This window comes from Dama dama, chromosome 7, assembly GCF_033118175.1.
Source record: "Dama dama isolate Ldn47 chromosome 7, ASM3311817v1, whole genome shotgun sequence".
NCBI lineage: Eukaryota > Metazoa > Chordata > Mammalia > Artiodactyla > Cervidae > Dama > Dama dama.
The window spans coordinates 36,366,107-36,393,518 of NC_083687.1; the positions used below are offsets into that span (position 1 = coordinate 36,366,107).

The 27,412-nt window shown below is 41.7% G+C and overlaps 1 protein-coding gene and 1 non-coding gene across 2 annotated transcripts; one reads left to right on the forward strand and one right to left on the reverse strand.

Moving 5' to 3' along the window:
• Nucleotides 1-10,995: 10,995 nt before the first annotated feature.
• LOC133059163 (chorionic somatomammotropin hormone 2-like) lies at nucleotides 10,996-25,122 on the reverse strand. Its single transcript, XM_061146195.1, has 5 exons — nucleotides 24,948-25,122; nucleotides 14,833-15,005; nucleotides 13,771-13,878; nucleotides 11,814-11,996; nucleotides 10,996-11,187 (listed from the first exon to the last, which is right to left on the reverse strand). Exons 1-5 carry the CDS (start codon nucleotides 25,120-25,122, stop codon nucleotides 10,996-10,998), a joined length of 831 nt encoding a protein of 276 aa, XP_061002178.1.
• LOC133060028 (U6 spliceosomal RNA) lies at nucleotides 15,374-15,483 on the forward strand. Its single transcript, XR_009693697.1, has one exon. It is a non-coding gene; the product is annotated as a U6 spliceosomal RNA (small nuclear RNA).
• Nucleotides 25,123-27,412: the final 2,290 nt, after the last annotated feature.

The window sequence follows — 27,412 nt, forward strand, 5'->3', positions numbered from 1 at the left end:
AAAAAAGAGGTCCTTTTCATTCTAGGGGACTGAAATGCAAAAATAGGAAGTCAAAAAACACCTGGAGTGACAGGCAAAATTGGCCTTAGAGTACAAATGAAGCAGGGCAAAGGCTAATAGAGTTTTGACAAGAGAACGTACTGGTCATAGCAAACACCCTCTTCCAACAACACAAGAAAAGACTCTACACATGGACATCACCAGATGGTTGAGACCGAAATCAGATTGATTATATTCTTTGCAGCCAAACATGGAGAAGCTCTACACTGTCAGCAAAAACATGGCCAGGAGCTGACTGTGACTCAGATCATGAACTCCTTATTGTCAAATGCAGAATTAAACTGAAAAAAGTAGGAAAAATCACTAGACCATTCAGGTATGACCTAAATCAAATTCCTTATGACAATACAGTGGAAGTGAGAAATAGATTTAAGGGATTAGATCTGATAGACAGAGTGCCTGATGAACTATGGATGAAGGTTCATGACATTGTACAGGAGACAGGGTTCAAAACCATCCTCATGGAAAAGAAATGCAAAAATGCAAAATGGTTGTCTGAGGAGGGCTTACAAATAGCTGTGAAAAGAAGAGAAGCAGAAAGCAAAGTAGAAAAAGAAAGATATTCCCATTTGAATGCAGAGTTCCAAAGAATAGCAAGGAGAGATAAGAAAGCCTTCCTCTTTGATCAGTGCAGAGTAATAGAGGAAAACAACAGAATGGTAAAGAATAAAGATCTCTTCAAGAAAATTACAGATACCAAGAGGATATTTCGTGCTAAGATGGGATTGATAAAGGACAGAAATGGTATGGACCTAACAGAAGCAGAAGATATTAAGAAGTGGTGGCAAGAATACACAGAAGAACTGTACAGAAAAGATTTTCATGACCCAGGTAATCACAATGGTGTGATCACTCACCTAGAGCCAGACATCTTGAATGTGAACTCAGGTGGGCCTTAGAAGGCATCATTAGGAACAAAGCTAGTGGATGTGATGGAATTCCAGTTGAGCTATTTCAAATCCTGAAAGATAATGCTGTGAAATGCTACATGTAATATACCAGCAAATTTGGAAAACTCAGCATTGGCCATAGGACTGGAAAAGGTCAGTTTTCATTCCAATCCCAGACAAAGGCAATCCCAAAAAATTCTCAAACTACCACACTATTGTACTTATCTCACACGCTGATAAAATAATCCTTAAATTCTCCAAGCCAAGCTTCAGCAATACATGAACCGTGAACTTCCAGATGTCCAAGCTGGTTTTAGGAAATGCAGAGGAACCAGAGATCATATTGCCAACATCTGCTGGATCATCGAAAAAGCAAAAGAGTTCCAGAAAAACATCTATTTCTGGTTTATTGACTATGCCAAAGACTTCAACTGTGTGGATCACAATAAACAGGAAAATTCTGAAACAGATGTGAATACCAGACCACCTGACCTGCCTCTTGAAAAACCTGTATGCAGGTCAGGAAGCAACAGAGAGAACTGGACATGGAACAACAGACCGGAGTATGTCAATGCTGCTTATTATCACCCTGCTTATTTAATTTATCTGCAGAGTACATTATGGGAAATAGATGGGGAAACAGTGTAAGCAGTGTCAGACTATATTTTTTTGGGCTCCAAAATCACTGAAGATGGTGATTGCAGCCATGAAATTAAAAGATGCTTACTCCTTGGAAGGAAAGTTATGACCAACATAGATAGCATATTAAAAAGCAGAGACATTACTTTGCTAACAAAGGTCTGTCTGGTCAAGGCTATGGTTTTCCCAGTGGTCATGTATGGATGTTCGTGTTGATCTGGAAAAAAGCTGAGTGTCAAAAAATTGATGCTTTTGAACTGTGGTGTTGGAGAAGACTCTTGAGAGTCCCTTGGACTGCAAGGAGATCCAACCAGTTCATCCTAAAGGATATCAGTCCTGGGAGTTCATTGGAAGGACTTATGCTGAAGCTGAAACTCCAGTACTTTGGTCACCTTATGCGAAGAGTTGTCTCATTGGAAAAGACCCTGATGCTCATAGGGTTTGGGGGCAGGAGAAGAAGGGGACGACAGAGGATGTGATGGCTGGATGGCATCAGCGACTCGATGGACAAAGTTTGAATAAACTCTGGGAGTTTGTGATGGACAGGGAGGCCTGGTGTGCTGCAATTCATGAGGTCGCAAAGAGTCAGACATGACTGAGTGCCAGAACTGAACTGAACTGGCAGTGTTCAAATAGGCAATAAGTATATTCCCTTTTAGACTAAGTGCACTTAAATGAGACAAGTGGCTTTGAGTCTTAGAATCAAAGAATCATCTTGAAATATTAGAGTTGAATCAAACTTCTCAGTGCCAACTCATATGGATCTTTCTTGAAAGATCCATCCCTCATTAGGCCAACCTGGCTCCCATCACACATAGTATGGTGTGCAGGCATAGACCCGTGTTTAAGGCTTACGCTATTTTTTCCACTTGTCCATGCATTTCTTTCTCGACATCTTTCGGTGCTTCATCTGTCTCCTGTCTTCACTATCCAAACAGGTAATAATTACAGCAGAACATGTCTAATTAGCTAGACTCGCAATTGATGCCCACTAGATATTTTGGAAGGACTGAAGCTAAAGCTGAAACTCCAATATTTTGGCAATCTCATGCAAAGAGTTGACTCATTGGAAAAGACCCTGATGCTGGGAGGGATTGGGGGCAGGAGGAGAAGGGGATGACAGAGGATGAGATGGCTGGATGGCATCACTGTCTCGATGGGCATGAGTTTGAGTAAACTCTGGGAGCTGGTGATGGAAAGGGAGGCCTGGCGTGCTACAATTCATGGAGTTGCAAAGAGTTGGACAGGACTATGTGACTGAACTGAATTGACCTGAAGGCATTTTGGAAAGAGTCTAGGAAGGATTCTTTCCAGTATTAGTATTTTACTTTCAGGGCATTAGAAAGCTTTTCAGTTTGAAGAGTCCATCAATACAAGTATATCTCAGGAGTGAACACTGTTTAATTATTTATTTGATTAGTGATTAGCTGACCATCTGCTGAGAGTAAGGTAATGAAGGGTTAGTAAACAATGGAGGATTCAGGCAAAAGGAATGAGGAACTCTTGGAGAAAATGGACACATGAATAAGGGGACCATCACCTCTATTTTGGTTAAGTTTTAGTTTTTGTTTAGGCTGGCTTTGTAAAGAAATGTGTTGTTTCCAATTTATTTCCATTCATCATCTATGCTTTACAATCTATGTCTTATTTAAGTGTTAAAAATGACTAGTGACTACTGCTTGTTATCACTGGGTGGTTCGAGATTTGGTTCTGGTATTCCACAGGGTCTCGCAGAGGTTCTGTAGAGTACTTATTTCTATCATTTGCTGCAGAAGCTTAACATGTTTTGTTGATTTTTGATACTAAGTTGATGAAATACAGGAAAATAGAGCTCAGGTGCTTTTGGATAAAACCTTAATTTTTCTCCTCCCTTCTTTCTACTTTTCAGTCATTTATTGACTCAACCACTCCCATATTGTTGGATGCCTTTTTTGACTCTTATGTCTGCCTCATTCCTTGCATGTGGTCAAGGTCTATTTCATTTCCTGTATCTCTCACATTCTTTGCATCTTATCACCTGGCAGAGCCCTCTTTGATTTTTCATGTCATAATATTTCCAGCTCTTTCTGGTCTTTCTTTCTCTCTACCAGCCCCAACTGCCACAACTTCTCAATCCACATTAAAGTTTCTCTTTTCTAATTCTGGACATACTGCTCTCTTGGACTAAATGGTCTTGGTTTCCTGTTGCTTTGTAGAATAAAGACAAACTCTCTATTTTGGCATATACGATTCTCCCTAATGCATGAAAATCCATACAAGCATTTCTCCATTCTAGCCCTACAATAATATATACAGCATATCATGGAAGCATAATCATGAGAGATACAGCATGTATGGTAAACAATGAACATTTCTTGTGTTTTTGTCAAACTTAATTATTCACTGATACCTTATAATGCTATATGTATTACTATCTCAGTTGCCTTGATCTAGGATGTCAGAGATCCTTACTTCATAAGATGATCCTAAATGAATTGACAGATATACTGTTTTCCTATTTAGTACATCAGTATCCCATCAACCTTTCAAAACTCCATCATAAAGCAATACCATTTGTGTCACTCCTATGACACACTCAGATGGCTCCTAGCTTTACTTCAATCTACTGTAGCACCGTGTTGACATTACATCTTATTCTTCTTCATTCTAGCATGTAATATAGCAATTTGTGTGTTTATATCACACCCTCTTTCTCCACAACTTGAAGGCCTGCTTCTGGAAAATAGAGATTTTTTTAAACTTCAGTTTAAGTCCTCAGTGTATCCATGACATGTGATTTCCTAATCTGTAAGTGTATTGCCCGTAGTCTGGATCTCTGATCGGGAAAGAAGACTCTTCGAGACAATGTAACTTGTAATAGGGGAATTTATTACTGACTCGAGCCAGGGCCTCTAGCCCTCACCAAGGGTGTGAGGATGAAAAGGCCCCGAGCCCCAGTTCTCTCGGGTATTTATTAGGTCAAAAAAAGCAGCAGGTAGTTGGCACAAGCGGATTGGTTACACAGTTGCAAGGCAATTTTTGTTGGCCCAACGTGGGGCTTTTCAGCTTTCCCCTGATAGTTTCCCTTTTTCTTGCTAGGCATATGTTGATTGGCTAGCTCCAGGAGGCCTGATAATTATGTTACCCCGGGAAACCAGACCTACTCCTAATCTAGGCTGCCTGTCATGGCGTTAGCCGTGACAGCCTCACATTTCCCCCCTGTCTTTGTACTTTTGTAGAGGAATCTTTTTCTTTACCCTGTGAAATTGACTGACATTGTTGTTTTAATACCATAATTTGGATGGTATTTAGGCGCTTCCTAATAAATGAGACCAGACGGTTTAAAATGCATGGACCAAAGGTCAGTAACAATATTAGTATTATGAGTGGACCCAGGAGGGTGGAAATCAAAGTGGTCAAACAGGGAGAGCGCTGAAACCAAGATTTAAACCAGCCTTGTTGGGCTTCTCATTTTCTTTTTTGCTGGGCTAGTCTCTCTCTTATTTTCTGGAGAGATTTTTGTACCACCCCTGAATGGTCGATATAGAAACAGCATTCTTCTCTCAGTGTTGCACATAATCTTCTTTGTTGTAGAAACAACAAATTTAAACCTCTCTTATTCTGTAACACTACTGTAGCCAAGGAGCTCAAGGATTCTTGGAGGTGCGAAATGGACTGTTCCCATGGTTTTGCAACCCCAAGCAGCACAATAAAAGGAGTCAACTCCCCCACATTTTTTAATTTGCTTCCGATCTCTTCCTCCCCCAGGGCAGACATAGACAGGCACCTGTTCGTAGTACTGTGGGCCTTTTCATTCACAGTTATGTGTGAACAGACCGAAAGAGCCGTGGGCAAAGAACTTGGTCAGTTGGTGGGGACCAAACCCATTACCGTCAGCCGCCAGCACGCACAAATCAAAGGTCAGTAGTGGCCACCATGTCTCTTGGGGGCTACGTTGGAGCTCGAATTAAGCACTTCTCCAGTCTCAGGATTGTAGATCACCCAAGTTAGGTTAGCTGGCTGATGGGGGTTGTGGCTGGTTGCTCCTGGGGCGATGAAAACTATTATCAGCAGGAGAGTTAAGAGGGCTCTCGTCGTAGGAGTTTCAGTTTTAAAGGATTTGACGGGTGAGGTCTTGTCTATCATTTTGCTTGCGCCTTCTCCTGTTCTTCCGGGGTGGTTTGCCACACGTGACTCCAGTGGACCCAGGGCCCGATCCCGTCGACCTTAACAGCAGTAGGAGTGGTAAGGAGAACAGCATAAGGGCCTTTCTATTTAGGTTCTAATGCTTTAGATGGGTGTCGTTTTACCCAAACCCAATCACCCAGGCCAATATTATGTGAGGTGATGGTCTCCTTCTTTGGACCCTTGTATATCTCTCGAATTAATTTTTAAACATGGCTATGCACCTTACTTAATGTCATCAGTGTTTGCTGAAATTGTCTTAAGGTAGGGGGTGGTAGGCATTTTCTCTTGAATATAGGACACACAGAAGGGGGTCTTCCATACAGAATCTCAAAAGGGGTAAGATTCAACTTATAAGGGGTGTTACGCGCTCGAAAGAGCGTGAAGGGAAGGAGGGTCACCCAGTCCCCGGCAGTCTCTATTGCCAACTTTTTCAAAGTTTCTTTTAGGGTCCGATTCATTCTTTCAACCTGTCCTGAGTTCTGGGGATTATATTCACAATGTAACTTCCATTTTGTCCCCAGAGCTTGGGCCAGCCCTTGTACAATCTGACTCACAAAGGCAGGTCCATTATCAGAGCCCATAGTCACTGGCAGCCTGTACCTAGCCACTATCTCTTCTAAGATCTTTTTAGCAACCACTGTTGCTGTCTCTCCCTTAGTGGGGAAGGCTTCTACCCATCCCGAGTAGGTATCTACCAGAACCAACAGATAGCGATACCCGTACTTGCCTGGTCTTACCTCAGTGAAATCTATCTCTCAGTGTTGCCCTGGCTCTTTTCCTCGGTACCTCGTTCCAGTGTGCTGCCTTTTTGTGCAGACGTGTTTGGGGGAAGTGTCTCAGCCCATATGGTCCTGAATCATCAACTATAGTGGCACCCGCCTTCTTTTGTCTATTTTTTACATAGCTGCTCCCATCAGTGAGGGGAGTTTTTGAACCCTTGTGGCAGGTGGGTCCAAGTTAGTTGTACTACTGGTTGGACTTTCCCCTCAGTGCACTCAAAGGCAAATATTTCCTGGCTCTGGGCCGCCAGGGGTAGGCTGAAAAAAGCATCTTTCAAGTCTAACACAGTGTACCAAGTGTACTCAGGCAGCAGACTGCTCAGGAGGGTATACGGGTTGGGGACAGTAGGGTGTATGTCACTCACCCGCTTGTTGACTTCTCATAGGTCCTGGACAGGTCTGTAATCCATACTCCCCGGCTTCTTCACTGGTAGTAAGGGGGTGTTCCAAGGGGATTGGCACCGCTTGAGAATTCCGGCATCCATGAGCCGTCGAATGTGGGGAGTGATCCCCCACCGAGCCTCCTGGCTCATAGGGTATTGCCTCACCCTCACAGGAGTCGCCTAGGCTTTTAGTTCGATGACGGCCAGATGTCGCTGTTTGGCCAGTCTCATCCTTGTTGTTTTTGCCCATGTCAACGGGTATTTGTGGACCCATGGTTGTATATCTGGTGCTATAACCTCTGAGGGCTTAGGCACAAAAAGTCTGTATTCATCTCTTAAAGCTAGAGACAAGACATGTATCAGCTGTCCAAGTCCATCCGTGACTGACATTCCCCCAGGGTCAAAATGGATCTGAGCATTAACTTTAGTCAACAAGTCCCATCCAAGTAGAGGGGCTGGGCATTCTGGTATCACCAAAAACGAGTGGGACACCTGGTGGGTCTCCAGATTTATTTTCTGTTCCATGGTGTAACAATATCTTTATTGTCCCCATGGCTCTCTGCACCAAGCTGGTTTTCTTAGACATTGGTCCCAGTTTTTGATTTAAAACAGAGTGTTGGGCGCCAGTGTCCACCATGAAGCCAACGGGTTTCCCCTCCACATGTATGGTTACCCAGGACTCGGGGAGGGGTGCCGAGTCTTGACTCTCCTAGTCACTGTCTTCCCCCAATAGAACTCGAGTTCCAGGGGAAATTCTCTCTCTCTGGGTTGTTCCTCTCTTCGGGTCTCTCTTAGGGCACTCATTTTTCTAGTGCCCCCGTTCTTTCCAGTAAGCACACTGATCTTTTTTTAGGGCCTGCCTTTTTGGTCTCTCTTTTTTTTCCTCTCATCTGGGGGCCTTGAGGCTCCCTCGATTTTCTTATCTTCTTTCCTGATCTTCTCAGCTAGTTTCCTTTCTTTCCAATGAAGTCGTTCTTTCCTTTCTTCTGGGGTCTCTCTATTATTAAATACCTTTTCAGCTCCTTTCAGTAAGTCTTATATTGTCTGTTTTTCTAACCCCTCTATCTTTTGTAATTTTCTCCTAATATCTGGGGCTGCCTGATTCACAAACGCTAGTAGAACTGCAGCGCATGATTCCTCAGCCTGGGGATCCATAGGTGTATATTGCCTAAAGGCTTCTATTAGCATCTCTAGGAAGGCTGATGGGCTCTCAGTGGGCTCTTGGCTTACTAAATTTACCTTCGCCAAATTTGTCGGCTTTCTAGCTGCGGCCCGCAGGCCAGCCATTAGAGTCTGGCGGTACACTCGGAGGCACTCCCTACCTTCTACTCGCTCAAAATCCCAGTTAGGCCGCAACAGAGGAAACCCCTCGTCCACGAGATGAGGTTGGGCGGTTGGTCTCTCTTCGACCCCCGGGACCCGTTTCCGCGCCTCTGCCAGGATTCGCTCCCGTTCTTCCATGGTGAAGAGCACCTGCAACAGCTGCTGACAATCATCCCAGGTGAGATTATGAGTGAACAAAATGGAATCTAAGAGGTCAATGAGGCCTTGGGGTTTCTCTGAAAAAGGAGGATTTTGGGTTTTCCAATTATACAGATCACTAGTGAAAAAGGGTCAGTACTGATAGGTTCGCTCTACGTCCGGGTTAGCTGGTCCCACCCGGACGGGGAGTGCCTGTACAGTAGATGAAGGTAACTCTGGGTCCCCATGATCCTGCTCACCCCTATTTCCTCTATTTCTTCTCTGGGGTCAGGGTTCCCTTATCCCTTCTGATTCATCGGGGTGGGGGGGGGGCTCTTTCCCCCGGGGGAACCTGCAATGGAGAGGGGCATATGGCGGGGGCCTAATTTCCATCTCCAAGTCAATCAGGTTCCAGTCCGAGGATTCCTGCAAGACCGGTTTTGGGCCCTTATTCTTGGCTTCCTCTGGGGGAGTGGGGGTTTCCATAACCAGGGCTTGTACATTAGGAGAATCAGGGAGTTTTTGAACAAAAGTTTTTAACCATTTGGGTGGATCTTCTGCTAGATCTTGCCAGACTATAACATATGGGACTTGGCCTGGGTGGCCCCAGGGATCAGGAGCCATAATTTTCTCTTTCACCGCCGAAATAATAGAAGGTTGAAAAGTTCCCTCTGGAAGCCATCCAACTTGGAAGGCGGGCCACTCTGCAGAGCAAAAGGTTATTAATTTACTCTTTGTAGCCAGTAGCAACAGATCATACACTCTAGCCCTGACATCCGAGAAATGATCAGTCATGAGAGAGAGTGGGGTGGATTCTTCTTGCCCCATAGCGAGAGTCAGAAGAAAGTCACCGAGAAATACCACCAAAAAATCCTATCGGGAGTGGTGGCGGCCAGGAGGTTGGGCTTGTGTTATGCTTCGTGGAACATACTGAGTGCCTTAGTCGTTTCACGGAAGTTTTCTTGTTGGGGGCGGGCACCCTAAGGGTTTCTAGCCCGTTCCATGACCCCCTTATCCTTTCATGGGAGTCTTCCAGTGGTAGACGCCCTATCGGCTCTTAAGTGCCTGTCCCGTGCCCACACAGACGGGTTTTTATTTGGCCAGATTCTCGGTTTAGAATATGAGAAAAAAGAAAAGAGTTTCACCCTCTCTGGCTCCCGTTACTGGGGCTGACTTGTTGGGACGCCTTCAGAATCCGCCATGGAGTAGCCCTGGCCAGGACTCATCAGTTGCCCCAACAACTGTCTGCCCGTTCACTGAAACTCTCAGAAACAGAAATGAGGCTCCAAGGCTTTATAGGAGGAAGTAAACAACGACACACCAGAAATCAATGAGACAGGAGACAAAGCCAGCAGTTATACAGACACAGAAAAACACATAGACAGACACACATTGGCTGACAACACAGAACTGGGGGGAAGGACCCCCTGAGTCTCCCTATCCTCTGGAACAAGGGTCACCTTACTGAATGGCGTCCATTGTTCTCCAGACTCGGGCTTAGGAGAGGAGGTCTCCTTCCCGCAGAGCCGGCTGCCTTCCAGCATGCTCGCTGGCCTCGGCCTCACGCCGGCCGGAACGGCCAATCCGTCCCCTCATGGAAAGCTTTCCCTCACGCCAGACACCTTCCTGCCTTCTAGCAGGGCCTCGGATTTACACTGGACTTTTCCAGACCTGCCTGAGCACCGGTGCTATTACCTGTCTTTTTTCTCCTTTGTTCCAAAGAGCGTTCTTCCCTGGTCAAGGGATACCGGACGAGCCCCCAAATGTTCTGCCCGTAGTCCGGATCCCCAATCAGGAAAGAAGACTCCTCGAGACAATGCAACTTGCAATAGGGGATTTTATTACTGACTTGAGCCAGGGCCTCCCGCCGTCACCAAGGGTGTGAGGACGAAAAGGCCCACGAGCCCCAGTTCTCTCGGGTATTTATTAGGTCAAAAAAAGCAGCAGGTAGTTGGCGCAAGCAGATTGGTTACACAGTTGCAAGGCAATTTTTGTTGGCCCAACGTGGGCTTTTCAGCTTTCCCCTGATAGTTTCCCTTTTTCTTGCTAGGCATATGTTGATTGGCTAGCTCCAGGAGGCCTGATAATTATGTTACCCCGGGAAACCAGGCCTACTCCAAATCTAGGCTGCCTGTCATGGCATTAGCCGTGACAGCCTCACAATAAGGTCAGTGAACTTCAAAGGTTCTTCATTTGTTTGTTTCCATTCGTTAGCCTGAGAATACTGTCTTTTTCGTAGCATGACCAGAACCATGAACAATTGTCTAATTCTTTGATTCTAACAACTTGACACAGAATAATTGGCTGTGATTCTTAAGTAATCTCTTAATGGTCTTCTTCGTTATACCAGCTTCTGCTATTTGTGACTAATTTTAATAGGAGTTTCATTCTCTCAATTGTAGGGGTGGATTTTTATTTGATTTTCTATTAAATGAATATAAGAACTGTTGACAAATTTCCCTTTTAGATTTTGACATCTCTAAAGAGTCTGTGTTTATTTTTTTAACAGAAGACCCATTTCTCAGAGCATGCATTAAAAAGCTGTAAATTTCACAGAAACTTGCTATGGGATAGATCATTATGACCATCTCAGAGTTGGATGGGTTGGATGTGGATTTAGCACGTTTTGCGCATTCGGCACGCCAGGATCTTGATGTAAATGTCAACTTTACGTGAATCCCTGCTTAGGCACTTGAACAGTTTATAAAATTCAGTAAGACACTTATCTTCATCGCTGGACGTCAGGGATGAGAGTCCTGACCAGGTAATGTGAGTCTTGAACAGCTTCTGCAAGACTGGAACAACAATCTGAATACCCAAAAGATAATGGCTTTTATGAATTTTATTAGTATTTGCTTATCTTTTTGCTTCTAATTATCAAAGTAAGATTTGGGGAACACATACAAATATAAAACACTCTAGATATGGATTTTGGAGTCAGCCTATGATAAAACAATTAGGAATCTAAAATGTAGAAACATAATTCAAGTTTAGTTTTAACTTTCTGTTTTCTTCCTTCCCACTCTCATCCTTTGATTTGAGGAGAACAGAGAAAGAAGACAAGTGAACTTCAAGAGCAGATGTGCTGGGATACTTTGAGGAAAATGCTGAGCTTGCAAATTCTGTTGTCTAGTTCTCTGAATCTTGATAATCTGTCAACCACCTGTGCCCAGGAAGAGGCAAGCTTTTGGTGGAATTGTGTACAATACAGTGAAGGCTGTACATATCAAAAATTGCAGTGAAATCTGATTCCTTTACAGTAGACTCTATCTCTATGAATGACTAGGCTCCTGCTTTATGTAGTAGCAGTATAGCACATAGAAGACATGAATCTTTTTCTTACAAACTGAGATATTTCAAAACTCCTTTTGCATTACAGAGGTCACCTCTTTTATTCATGAACAAAGCAAGAAAGCCTTCTGCAGGATGCTCACCTGTAGTTTGAATTGACTCTCCATGAATGCTTGAAGTTTTTCTGACATTTTCTTATTCTCTATGGTGCTTGATAGGATAGACTGTGAGACTTCTTTCAAACTCTGCAGCTCATTGACTAGATGATGCAGAGGTTTATTCCAGCTGTACAGTAAGCTGAGTATCAACTTACTAAGGTCTTCATTCTAAGCAACCATAAGAAATGGTCTCATTAAAATAATCATAATTCAGTGGTTTTGGTAACATGTGATCTTTGCTCAGAGCAGCTGACCTAAAAAAACTTTTGGTTATTCCTATGTGTATGCAGAGATTTGTGAAGGTAGTAAAAGTTTCAAAAGTAAGCTATTAGTTCACATTTCACTGAATTATTAAAAATCTAGGTTATTTTAGAAACTAATTCTTCTCATGCATTCTAATATATAACATGAAGAATTTTCTTTTTTCCTCTGAAATTCTACCACCACTCAGTGAGTTCTTTTATGTTTGTACATTTGTGTGAGAGAAATCTAAGTATTTTTTGACAAGTCAGTATGTACCTGCAGTACCTGACCCAGGAAAAAGGCATTCTACCTGTGCCCACATAATTGTCACCCAGTGATTCTTTCATATTAATGAATCAGATGAGTCATTTGTATTGATTTTTGATTGGTAATTTGTTTTATGATATTACAACAAAGAGACAATGAAGAAGACATGACATTCCTAAACAGGCTTTCTTTCCTCAGTTGATCCCCACACCAGCCCCCATGCTGGTATCAGAAGAGTCTGTCTTGTTGACATGTGTCCGGGCAGAAAATGGCACAGCGTTGTCTTTAGTAACAGCATCCATGGGATTCTCAATGGAGGGTTTTTGCCCCTAGTTCACTACTACTAGTAGAATTGAGCATGAAAATACCGGGGGCTGAATATCTCTAGTTAATATGCACAATTTCTTTACATCAATGAACTGTTTTAGTGGTAAAGAACATAGAACTGAATAGGGTTAAATACAGTAATGTGCTAGGAATAGTACTAAGCACATAAAGTGCTTAGTAAAATGTATGGCCATGTAGTAACTCTCAATAAAATTTGAATTGAAGGTTATTGAAAAAATCCCTCATCTTCTTCCTCTTTGACCTTTTCCTTTACTTGATCATCCTGATTAATAAAGAGCCTAGCAGAGCAAAAGAATCCTGATATCATTAAGAAGGTTGTAGAGAGAGAGGATAGAATTTTAAGGGGGGATGCATGTGAAAATATTTTAAATAATGTTAGGACGAGGGATAATGCAGGAAATCAGAAAGGATGGTCAAATCTAATGGTCAACATTTAGAGCTGCCATTAATGATTGAGGCTTGATATGTAAACAGTTTTGTCCTCAGAACAGAGGCAATTCTTGCGGCCATGAAAAGCAAAGCAATGTTTTATAGGCCATTGTGGGGGAGACTTTCAAATTAAGAATGAAAGGTGACAGAGGAATGATTGAGAATGATGAATGAGGGAGGTATCAGAGAAGTAGAAGCAGAATCAGGAGAACCTAGAAAGGCAGACGTGATGCTCGAGTGGTGCAGTATAGGACTCCCAAGTAGGCGTCACTAGTAACAGGGAATACTCAAGACTGGGGTGTGTTTCTTCCATATTCATGAATTTTGCAGTCTTATATTTTACACATGGAAGTCCCCATTCATTTCCTGTTTTCATACAGAATAATAGCTGCAATCTTGTGTCGGATGCATTGGTTGGACTAATGTGTGCATGGACAATTAATAAATCTGTTCTTGGTTTTGCTACTACAGATCTTTAGTTACCCCTTGATTTCACTCATGCTTCATCAACTGCATAATATAATTTCTCTTCAATGGCTTACAGTTCCTCCACCTTTTTCTGCATGTACAGGTACCATGACCTCTAATAGTCTGAAGCCTGGTAACCTACGTACTGTCTCATTGATCTGGTGAAAAACCCAGGTGAAAGACTCACGTTCATCTGCTGGGCTTCTTCTCTTTCTTCAGGAGCATGGAGGGGATCGGTGTGGCAGCTGTTGGTGGCATTGATATGGTACTGTTTGCCCTGGGCATATTTTTCATCCTAAAAGTGATCAGGCAATTAGTTAGGGTTGTTGGGCATTCAGTTCTTAAAATGAACCCATTATAAGAACATTTATATGCTTGATAGATGTGTAATTTTTTTAACAGTGGGGGTTCCCAAAATTTCAAATTCATTCTGTTCCTACTTTTTCTATACATTGTCTCTATAAAAATGATTTTATATCTAAGTCTTCTAAGTTTAACCTTTTCCCTTCTCTGTTTATTATTATCCTTTTTTTTTTAATGTTTGAACCAAATATAGTACATATGTACCAATAGTTGGTGTTTCCAAGAGACGGTAGTAATAAAGAACATTCCTGCTAATGCAGGAGATATTAATGTTAAATGAGCTCTTCGGATGGAACACTCATCCAATAGGTTTAGTGTCTCCATGAAGCAAAACACCAGAGAATTTTCTCTTCTGTCTCTGTGTCTGTTTGTCCTTTCCTCTGTCTCTCTTCCCCACCCCCCACCCTGTGTGAGGACGCACAGAGAAGCCATCCTGGGAAGAAAGAGTTCTTACCAGAACCTCACCTTGCTGGTGCCCTGATCTGGGACTTCAAGCCCCCAGAACTGTGAGGAAATAAATTTCTGATGTTTATTCCACTGAGTCTATTGTATTCTCTTATGGCATTCCTGGCTGACAAATACAAATTCATTTATTTTGGAAATGTTAAAAAAAGAAAATGAAAGAAAGGAAATTGAAAAAATCATCGCACTTCTTAGGAATCTTTGAGATTTCACAAAACTCATCCTTTTTTTGATTTCACCATCTTATGAACTGACAGCATCTTCTACCTAGAGAGTGTGTTATTGCAGCCTTCTTGTTTAAAGGATAGTATAGGCCAGTCACTTAGGTGAAATTTCCTTTTGAGAGCCTGGCGGGCTACAGTCCATGGGGTCGCAAGTGACGGACATGATTTAGCAACTGAACCACCACCACCACAGTACTTACAAACTCTTTGAACATTATTGCGGAAAGGTTATGGAAGTAGTGGGACAGCCAGGCAGCATCCATAAACAGGTCTGTAAGGGATCTCAGGGGGGTGTCAGGACTGCAGGACGGGCATAAGTTGCCTTGGCACAGGAGCAGATTTGACATGACCAGCAGCAGGAGCAGGCAGGACCCTCCTTAAATAAAAACATGAGCCATTCTGATGATCTAGTCACCTGAGGTTATCAAATCTGTCTTGTGGAGGGAAGCCATCTCTTTCCCTGTTGGTTTGAGCAGGAGTTGGTGCTGTAGTAGTTGGGGTGGGGGAAGAAGGAGCACCCTCTGTGTAGATATAGATGGATGAAGGTATTTGCACAGATAGATAGTTGGAGAAGTAGGTTACTCCCTGCATTTTTATATTGCTCCCAGAAGTACTTCTGTGCTCTACAAGCATTTGGAAATTAATTCTGACCCAGAGTGTTTAGGCCATTTTTTTAAGACAGTTTAATGCTGGGACTCAGTAGTAAAGTATATGATCATTTTTTCTGTTAAAGAGGTATTTGTGCTTTTGCTTTGGTAGCACAGATATTAAAAATTGGAATAATACTGAGAATATTAGCATTGCCCTGGCCCTAGGATGACAGACAAATTTGTGAAGCCTTCCATATTTTTCTGTAACAACTTTGACGGCTGGGTCGGGAAGGAAGGTGGGAAGGAGGTTCAAGAGTGAAGGGGACATAGGTAAAACTATGGCTGATTCATGTTGACGTTTGGCCAAAAGCAGTACAGTATTGTAAAGCAATTACCCTTCAATTAAACATCAGTAAATTTAAGTATAAAAATGTTTTTGGGGATCATATAACAGGTTCAGATGTACATTGTATGCCTAAAGAGGATCTGACTGGAAACTGATGGTGTCAGTTATCATTGATTACTGATTCATTAACTTTATAGTTGAATGAGAAAAGTAAACTAACAGACACTATTGTCTGTGACTCACTGTCATAGGAAGCTATGATCCTTGTCTGTGTTCGCCTTTAGGTGGTATAGCGCCCAAACTTTGAAACTGAGGCTGTTCCCAGAAGTGTAGAGTCATGAGTCCTGCCCAGGGTTTTTATTCCTGATGTTGGAGGATTCTGTTCGCTGGTCCACTAGGTCCGAAATTTTCTCTCCTGAGCATTCTCTGGTTCTATCATGTGCACAAGTCTTTCTATTTTGGTTTTTTAATTTGATTCTCTTATTCTTTTGATCAGAGTGCCAAGTCTCTTTATGATTGACTTTTCAGACCCTGTTGTGTTTTGATTTTTCTGATGCTCATTAGTGTATCTGCTTCCATGTCTACCTCTCTGAGTAGTTTTCAGTATCTACGTATACCCTACAGTATTTCCTTACTGTCTGGATTTTGGTGTTTAGCATCAGCATACTTTTATGAACTTCATTTTCCTTCTGGTGAAGTTTCTAGTATACAGCTTAAGCTGGTTGGCTCCCACCTGGTTGTTTGTGTTGTCTCCAAAAAATTAGAGAATTTGCGTCCTTTCTAGGCAATACTGCCCCTTCTTTTGATACCATTGCTAATTTTCTGTGATTTCACTGCCTCATAAGCTTTCTCTTTCTCAATCTACTGTAACTCGAGTACTAAGTGTCTCTATGCTGGGTATTACTAGTTTGTTTCATTTTGTTAATTTTAATTGGAGGCTAATTACTTCACAATATTTTAGTGGATTTGCCATACATTGACAGTAATCCACCATGGGTGTACATGTGCTCCCCTTCCTGACCCCTCTCCCACCTCCCTCCCCTTCCCATCCTTCTGGCTTATCCCAGTGCACCAGCCCCGAGCACCCTGTATCATGCATCGAACCTGGACTGGCCATTTGTGTCACATGTGATAACATCTTTCTAAAATCCATATATATGCATTAGTATACTGTATTGGTGTTTTTCTTTCTGGCTTACTTCACTCAGTATAATAGGTTCCATTTCATCCACCTCATTAGAACTGATTCAAATGTATTACTTTTCATGGCTGAGTAATATTCCATTGTGTATATGTACCACAGCTTTCGTAGACATTTGTCTGCTGATGGGCATCTACGCTGATTCCATGTGCTGGCTATTATAAACAGTGCTCTGATGAACATTGGGGTACACGTGTCTTATTCAGTTCTGGTTTCCTTGGTGTGTATGCACAGCAGTGGGATTGCTCAGTCATATGGCACTTCTATTTCCAGTGTTTTAAGGAATCTCCACCCTGTTCTCCATAGTGGCTGTATTATTATTTTAAATAAACATCAACCTAGTATACCAGAGAATTAAAGGGAATAAAATTACAATAGTATTAGTAATAATACATTCCCCCAATATTTTAATCCAGTAATGCTCCCAGTATTAAATGACTTACTATGCATGTATTATTGAGGACCCCTACTCACTTGACCTTACTAGGTGTTTCAATTTTGAAACAGAAAGTAGAAAACAATGGAGTGGAAAATTCTGAAAATCACCTTGGATTTTTGATGCCTCGAGGTTGAGTATGTAATTATTATTTTTTAGTAGTTATCGGGGCTATTCTTAGCACATATAACTCATTGTAGGGTGATTGCTATTGAGTAAAGGATGCATACTGTGAAGTGCAATCACCAAACAGGAGATTGGAAATAAAGAAAACAATGTCAGGAAGACACAGGCTTCTGTTTGGGAAGGAAAAACTTACAGTGTCTGTCATCTACCATCTAATCTTCAGAGTTTTCAAAAATCTTATTCTTCCTTGCCCATTTAATAATTTGGGTTGTTTGATTTCTTCTACTACTGAGTTGCATGAGTCTCTTATATATACCTGGATATGAAGTCCTTATGAAATATGTGATTTACAATTTTTTTTTCATTCCATAGGTTGCCATTTCATTTTCTTGATGGCTTCTTTTACTATGCAGAAGATTTTGAGTTTGATGTGGTCTCACTAGTTTATTTTTTCAGCTCTTGTCTTTGTTTTTGATGACTGACTTATTTGAGCTACTTGTATTTCAGAATGCAATCCTTTATCAGTTGTTTTATTTGCTATTATCTTCTCCCATTCTTACCAAAAGACACAAACTGGCTGAATGGATACAAAAACAAGACCCGTATATATGCTGTCTACAAGAAGCACACTTCAATCCTAGAGACTCATACAGACTGAAAGTGAGGATGGAAAAAGATATTCCATGCAAATGAAAATCCAAGAAAACCAGATTGGCAATTTTCGTATCAGAAAAAATAGACCTTAAAATAAAATCTATTACAAGGGATAAAGAAGGACACTGCAAAATGATCAAGGGATCAGTCCAAGAAAAAGACAAAACAATTTTAAATATTTATGTACCCAACATAAGAGCACTTCAATACATAAGGTGAACACTAACTGACATAAAACGGGACGTTGACAGTAACACAATAATAGTATGTCATGTTAACACCCCACCTCTACCAAAGGATAGATCATCAAAACAGAAAATAAATAAGGAAACATAAGCCTAAAGGGAACTATTAGAGCAAACAGACCTAATAGATATCTTCAGCACATTCCATCCAAATGCAGAATACACTTTCTTCTCAAGTGAACGTGGAACATTTTTCTCATCTTGGGTCACAAATCAAACCTCAGTAAATTTAAGGAAATTGAAATTTTATCAAGCATTTTCTCTGAACACAACACTGTGAGACAAGATAACGACTATAGGAATTAAAAAAAAAAAAAAAAAAACACACAAATTTAAAGACCAAAAACACATGGAGATTAAACAAACCATTTCTAAATAATGAACACATTACTGAAGAAATAAAGGAAATTGAAACAGCCCTAGAAAGAAAGAACAATGAAAACATGATGATCTAAAACCTATATGATTCAACATAAGCAGTTCTAAGAGGGAAGTTTAAAGTAATACAAATCCTACCTCAAGAAACACATTGAAATGACCACGTAACTTTACATATTTTTAATGCTTTTTAAATTTCTCTTATCAATGTCTTAAAGGTTTTGCATGAAATCTTTCCACACCTTGCTTAAGTTTATTTCTAAGTGTTTTATCTTTTTGTGATGCAATAGTAAATGAGATTGTTTTCTTTATTCCACTTTCTGAGAGTTCGTTGTTGATATACAGGTAGGCAACTGAGTTTCGTATATTGGAATATAGTAAACCTAATGTATGCTATGTCTTTAAAGAATAGACATTTTCCCACAAATAAGACATATAGATGATCAAGAGGTATATGACAAGATGTTCAGCATCACTAATAATCAAAGGAAATGCAGATCAAAGGCAAAAGAGTTATCACCTCATAACTGTTTGAATGGCTAGTGCCAAAAAATAAGAAATGACAAATGTTATTGAGGATATAGAGAAAAAGGGACCTTTATGGCAGAAAGTGAAGAGGAACTAAAAAGCCTCTTGATGAAAGTGAAAGAGGAGAGTGAAAAAGTTGGCTTAAAGCTTAACATTCAGAAAACTAAGATTATGACATCTGGTCCCATCACCTCATGGGAAATAGATGGGGAGAGAGTGGAAACAGTTTCAGACTTTATTTCTGGGGGCTCCAAAATCACTGCAGATGGTGATTGCAGCTATGAAATTAAAAGATGCTTATTCCTTGGAAGGAAAGTCATGACCAACCTAGATAGCATATTAAAGCAGAGACACTATTTTGCCAACAAAGGTCCATCTGGTCAAGGCTATGGTTTTTGCAGTGGTCATGTAGGGATGTGAGAGTTGGACTGTGAAGAAAGCTAAGTGCCAAACAATAGATGCTTTGGAACTGTGGTGTTGGAGAAGACTCTTGAGAGTCCCTTGGACTGCAGGGAGATCCAACCAGTCCATCCTAAAGGAGATCCGCCCTGGGTGTTCTTGGAAGGACTGATGTTGAAGCTGAAACTCCAGTACTTTGGCCACCTCATGTGAAGAGTTGACTCAGTGGAAAAGAACCTAATGCTGGGAAGGATAGGGGGCAGGAGGAGAAGGGGACGACAGAGGATGAGAAACTTGGATGGCATCACCGACTCGATGGGCATGAGTTTGAGTAAACTCCGGGAGACTGTGATGGACAGGGAAGCCTGGCATGCTGCGATGCATGGGGTCATAAATACTCCGACATGACAGAGCGACTGAACTGAACTGAACTGATACACTGTTTGTAGGGATGTGTACCAGTGCAACTATCATGGAAAAATATTCTGGTGGTTCCTCAAGAAAGTTAAAAGAGAACTGTTATGTGATCCATTATCCCACTTCTGGATATATAGTCAAGGGAAAATAAATCATTGTCTCAAAGAGAGATCTGTATTCCCAAGTTCATTGCAGCATTATTCACAGTAGCCTTGGTATAGGAACAACCTGAGTATCTTTCAACAGGTGAGTGGATTAAAACAATGTGATGTGACATATATAGGTAAATATTATTTAGCCATTAGAAAAAGAAAGAAGTCCTTCCATTTATGGCTACTTGGATGAAACTGGAGGGCATTATGGTAAGTTAGCTAAGTCAGAGGAAGAAAAATACTATATGATCGCAATTATAAGGAATCTCAGAAAAAAAAAAAAAAAAAGAAAAATGGAACTCAGAGTAGAAAAATAATTGCCAAAGACTGGACGATAGGACAAATAGGGAGAGATTTTGAAAGTTACATATTCTCATGTATAAAAAATTAATACGTTCTGAGGTTCTAATTTAGACCCATCAACGACAGGCTCTGTCATCAGAAGAGGATGCAGAAGGAAGTGTGCTGAGCAAACCTCTAGAAACCAATGCTTCCTCAGTCCGTAGAATGTTCCAACCTGGACTCTGGATTTTGCATGATGGACTGCGCAGAAGCTTGGCCGTGAGAAGCAGCCCCTCGCCCAAGGCCAGGGGTGGTGACCAAGAGCACCAGGCTGCAACGGTGCAGGAGCGGCCGAGAGGATCTACCCCAGGTCTGAGGTCAGAGGCGGCGGCTGAGGGGAGCAATCCCACTTCTGAGGTCAGGGACGCAGCGGAGAGACATACCCCACGGCCGAGGTCACGGCTGTGGCCAAGAAGAGCAACCCCATGGCCAAGGAGTTGCAGCAGGACTGAGAGGAGGTACTCCACATTCAAGGTCAGAAGGGGCGGCCATGAGGAGAGTCCCCTGGTCCAAGATAAGGAGCAGTGGCTGCGCTTTGCTGGAGCAGCCATAAAGAGATATCCCACATCCAAGGTAAGAGAAACCCAAATAAGACGGTAGGTGTTGCGGGAGGGCATCAAAGGGCAGACACACTGAAGCCATAATCACAGAAAACTAGACGATCTGATCCCAGGACCACAGTCTTGTCTAACTCATGAAACTAAGCCATGCTGTGTGGGGCCACTGAAGATAGATGGGTCATGGTGGAGAGGTCTGACAGAATGTGGTCCACTGGAGAAGGGAATGGCAATCCACTTCAGTATTCTTGCGTTGAGAACCCCATGCACAGTATGAAAAGGCAAAATGATCGGATACTGAAAGAGGAACTCCACAGCTCAGAAGGTGCCCAATATGCTACTGGAGATCAGTGGAGAAATAACTCCAGAAAGAATGAAAGGATGGAGCCAAAGAAAAAACAATACCCATTTGAGGATGGGACTAGTGATAGAAGCAAGGTCTGATGCTATAAAGAGCAATATTGCATAGGACCTGGAATGTTAGGTCCATGAATCAAGGCAAATTGAAAGTGGTCAAACAGGAGATGGCAAAGGTGAATGTCGACATTCTAGGAATCAGTGAACTAAAATGGACTGGAATGGGTGAAATTAACTCAGATGACCATTATATCTACTACTGTGGGCAGGAATCCCTTAGAAGAAATGCAGTAGCCATCGTGGTCAACAAAAGAGTTCAAAATGCAGTACTTGGTGGCAATCTCAAAAATGACAGTATGATCTCTGTTCACTTCCAAGGCAATCCATTCAAAATCATGATAATCCAAGACTATGCCCCAAAGAGTAACACTGAAGAAGCTGAAGTTGAACAGTTCTATGAGGGCCTACAAGACCTTTTAGGACTAACACCCAGAGAAAGGTGTCGTTTTCATTCTAGGGGACTGGAATGCAAAAGTAGGAAGTCAAAAAACACCTAGAGTGACAGGAAAATTTGGCCTTGAGTACAGAATGAAGCAGGCCAAAGGCTAATAGAGTTTTGCCTAGAGAAAACACTGGTCATAGCAAACACCTTCTTCCAGCAGCACAAGAGAAGACTCTACACATGGACAACACCAGATGGTTGAAACCGAATTCAAGTTGATTATATTCTTCGTGGGCCAGAGATGGAGAAGCTCTATACAGTCAGCAAAAACAAGACCAGGAGCTGACTGTGGCTCAGATCATGAACTCCTTATTGACAAATTCAGACTTAATTGAAGAAAGTATGGAAAACCACTAGACCATTCAGGTATGACCTAAATCAAATCCCTTATGACTATACAGGAGAAGTGAGAAATAGATTTAAGGAACTAGATCTGATAGAGTGCTGATGAACTATGGACGGAGGTTCATGACATTGTAAAACAGACAGGGATCAAGACCATCCTCATGGAAAAGAAATGCAAAAGGCAAAGTGGTTGTTTGAGGAGACCTTACAAATAGCTGTGAAAAGAAGAGAAGTGAAAAGCAAAGGAGAAATGGAAAGATATTCCCATTTCAATGCAGAGTTCCAAAGAATAGCAAGGAGAGATAAGAAAGCCTTCTGTAGCGATCAATGCAAAGAAATAGAGGAAAACAGAATGGGAAAGACAAGAGATCACTTCAAGAAAATGAGAGATACCAAGGGAACATTTCAGGCAAAGATGGGTTCGATAAAGCATAGAAATGGTATAGACCTAAAAGAAGCAGAAGATGCAGAGAAGAGGTGGCAAGAATACACAGAAGAACTGTACAAAAAAGATCTTCATGACCCAGATAATCACAATGGTGTGGTCATTCACATAGATCCAGACATCCTGGAATATGATGTCAAGTGGGCCTTATAAGGCATCACAAGGAATAAAGCTAGTGGATGTGATGGAATTCCAGTTGAGCTATTTCAAATCCTGAAAGATGATACTGTGAAAGTACTGCGCTCAATATGCCAGCAAATTTGGAAAAATCAGCAGTGGCCACAGGACTTGAAAAAGTAAATTTTCAGTGCAATTCCCAAGGAAAGGCAATCCCAAAGACTGCTCAAACTATGGCATAATTGCACTCATCTCACATGCTAGTAAAGTAATGCTCAAAATTCTGAAAGCCAGGCTTCAGCAATACGTGTACCATGAACTTCCAGATGTTCAAGCTGGTTTTAGAAAAGGCAGAGGAACCAGAGATCAAATTGCCAACATCTGCTGGAACATCGAAAAAGCAAGAGAGTTCCAGAAAAACGTCTACTTCTGCTTTATTGACTATGCCAAACCTGTTGACTGTGTGGATCACAATAAACTGTGGAAAATTCTGAAAGAGATGGGAATACCAGACCACCTGACTTGCTTCCTGAGAAATCTGTATGCAGGTAAGGAAGCAACAGTTAGAATTGGACATGGACCAACAGACTGGTTCCAGATAGGAAAAGGAGTACATCAAGGCTGTATATTGTCACCCTGCTTATTTAACTTATATGCAGAGTATATCATGAAAAACGCTGGGCTGGAGAAGCACAAGCTGGAATCAAGATTGCCAGGAGAAATATAAGTAACCTCTGATATGCAGATGACACCACCCTTGTTGCAGAAAGTGTAGAGGAACTAAAAAGCCTCTTGATGAAAGTGAAAGAGGAGAGTGAAAAAGTGGGCTTTAAGTTCAACATTCAGAAAACTAAGATCACGGTATCTGGTTCCATCACTTCATTGGAAATAGATGGGGAAAACAGTGGAAACAGTGTCAGAGTTTGTTCCTGGGGCTCCAAAATCACTACAGATGCAGATTGCAGCCATGAAATTGAAAGATGCTTACTCCTTGGAAGGAATGTTATTACCAACTTAGATAGCATGTTAAAAAGCAGAGACATTACTTTGCCAAGAAAGGTCTGTCCTGTCAAGTCTATGGTTTTTCCAGTAGTCACATATGGATGTGAGAGTTGGATGGTAAAGACAGCTGAGCCCTGAAAAATGTATGCTTTTAACTGAGGTGTTGGCAAAGACTCTTGAGAGTCCCTTGGACTGCAAGTAGATCCAACATATCCCCTAAAGAAGCTCAGTCCCGGGTGTTCTTTGGAAGAACTGATGCTAAAGCTGAAACTCCAATACTTTGGCCGCCTCATGCAAAGTGTTGACTCATTGAAAGAGACCCTGATGCTTGGAGGTATTGGAGGCAGGAGGAGAAGGGGATGACAGAGGATGAGATGGCTGGATGGCATCACCGACTAGATCAATATTAGTTTGAGTAAACTCCGGGAGTTTGTGATGGACAGGGAGGCCTGGCGTGCTACGATTCATGGGGTTGCAAAGAGTCGGACATGACAGAGTTGCTGAACTGAACTGAACTGATATTCTAATATTTTAACTTCACGATCTAGTCATGACATCTAATAATGAGATTGATCAAGCTCTGGATGTTGGTTATGGACAGGGAAGCCTGTGTTGCCATAGTCCATGGGGTCAAAAGAGTCGGACACAACTGAATGACTGACTCAACTGAAGAGAGTGGAACTTACATGTGTTTTCCTCAAAAAGCAAAAGTTAAACATGTGTGGTGAAGGCAATGGTACTTAAAAGAAAGGGAAACTCATTTTTAATACATTCACAAATGGGGGTGGACAAGATGATGGAGCGGTAGTTGAGAGTGGGGTACACCTCTCTCCACCGATGCATCAAGAATGTCTAAAGACGCAGCAGTTCTCTCAGAAGACCAGGTGAATACTGGTGGGATGCCCTGACTACTGAGGAGGAATATTAGGGGCCACACAGAACTCGGTAGGACAAAGGAGACAAGGGACGAAGATGAAGGGGAAAGAAGGAGGAGAGTAAGTGGGACCAGCCTGCACGTGGGGCTGATGGAGCTGAAGCGCAGGGGAGAGATCCCCGTGTCCATGGCTGTCCACTGGAATGGGGGAGTCATTTGAAGCTGTTGGGGAGTGAACCAACTAACCTGTGACCATCTGAACAGAGAACCACACAGACAAGCCATGCTGCTGAGTTTCATACCTTGGACAGGATTGTAAGTCCACTGATGTCCACGGAAGCTGGGAGCTGAGGCCATGGTGATTGCGGAATGATCCCAGGATGAGCACTCCTGTTGACCGTGGGGAGTCAGACGGACGGAATGGGATGGAGGAAATCTGCTGCACCGAATGCTTCTTAAGGAAATCCACGAGACCATAAATGTAGGGTTCATCTACCTGTGGAGTAGAGCTATCTCTTTCTCCATGCTGGTACCTGTAGGTTGAGCAACAGAGAAAGACTTCAGTGAGGGTGGTCCTTGAGTGCCTGATGCACTAAGTAATGGAGAATTTAAATGTCTATATACCCTACCGTACCCTATTATCTGTCTAAATTGTGGGTTTTAACATCGTAATATTTTTATGAACTTAAATTTTTTCTTGCAGAGTTTCTGGTTTACAAATTAAGCTAATTCCTCACATCTGGCTCATTCTTGGTGTTTCAAGAAATTCTGAGAACCTTCCTTCCTCTCAAGGCAATACTGCCCTTTACTACCATTGCTGACTTCCCATACTTTCACTTCTTGCCTACTATATTCTATGTCTTTCTCTATTCACTATCACTTTAGTGGTATGTGTCCCTATGTTGGTATTAATATTTATAATGAAGTATTACCCTGATGCATTAGAGAATCAAAAGGACTACAGTTACAACACTAGTAATAAATTACCTCCAAATTATAATCCATTAGTGCTCCCATTTGCAACTGATTTTCTCTCTATATATCATTGAGTTCTCTTAACTCATTTTCCTTACTTAGTGGCTCAATTTTGAAATGAAATATAGAAAACAATGGAGTGGTCAACTCTGGAGATTACCTTGTTTTTTATATGTCTCATAGTAGATATGCAAATATTAGTTTGTGTTGTTTTTTTTTTCCCAGTGTGGCTGTTCTTAGTATGTATTATAGCTCAATGTGCAATGATTTCTATTGACAAGAATGTACACTTTGAACTGTAATTGTCAAACAAATGAGTGGAGATGAATAAAGTAATACCAAGAAGGCACTGGCTTTTGTTGTTCTAAATGGAAAACCTTGTTGTTTCTCTCATCTACAGTCTAATCTTCAGATTTATTGAAACTCTTAATTTTCTTAAGCTCCATTAAAAATTTGGATTATTCAGTGTTTTTTGCCCTTGAGTGGTATGTTGCATGTATTTTTGGATATTAAGCTCTTATCAATATCTGGGGGCAGAAGGAGAAGGGGACAACAGAGGATGAGATGGCTGGATGGCATCACTGACTCAATGGACATGAGTTTGGGTAAACTCCGAGAGCTGGTGATGGACAGGTAGGCCTGGCATGCTGTGATTCATGGGGTCGCAAAGAGTCAGACACGACTGAGCGACTGAACTGAACTGAACTGATATATGATTTGGAAATACCTTCTGTCAATCTGTAAATTGCCATTTGATTTTGTTGATGTTCCTTTGTTTGGAGTTTGATGTGGTGTCACTTGTTTGTTTTTGCAGTTGTTGCCTTGTTGCCTTGGATTTTGGTGTGAAACCCAAAAGCTCATTGCAAAGACGGAAGGCAAGAAGATTGACTCAATGTTCTCTTCTGGGGGTTTAATTGCTTCAAGTCATGTTCAACTTTTTAATCCCTGTTTAGTTAATTTTTGTGTATGGTAAAAGACAGGGGCACAGTTTCATTTTCCATAGCATTTTCCAATTTTCCCAGTGCAATATTTGAAAAGCTTCTCCTTTTCCCACTTGATAGTCTTGGCTCCTTTCTCATTAGCTAACTGACAATATATGTGCATGTGTTTCTTTCTTGCTTCTCTGTTATGCTCTGTTGATCTATGTGTCTGCTTTTGTGCCAGAAGCAAATCATTCTGTTTTGATTACTATAGCTTTCTAATACAATTTGAAATCAGAAACTCTAGTCTTGAACCTTGTATTTCTTTCCCAAGATCACTTTGACTCTTTGGTATTTTGTGAGTTAATAAAGCAGAATAGACCAAGAAGAGATGGAAAAAGTACACAGAAGAACTATACAAAAAAAAAAAAAAAACTTAATGACCCAGATAATCACAATGGTGTATTTTCTCACTCAGAGCCAGATGTTCTGGAATGTGAAGTCAAGTGGGTCTTAAGAAGCACTGCTGCCCATAAAGCTAGTGGAGGTGATAGAATGCCAGCAAAGCTACTTAAAATCCTAAAAGATGATGGTAGTGAAGTGCTCCACTCAATATGTCAGAAAATTTGGAAAAGCCAGTAGGGACCAGAGGACAGGAAGGGGTCAATCCTCATCCTACTTCCCAAGAAGGGCAGTACTAAAGAATGTTCAAGCCACTGAACAGTTGTACTCATCTCCCATGCTAGTAAGGTTATGATCAATTCCTCCAGGCTAGGCTTCAGTATTATGTGAACATAGAAATTCCAGATGTTCAAGCTCGGTTTAGCAAAGGCAGAGGAACCAGAGATCAAATTGCCAACATTTGCTGGAAC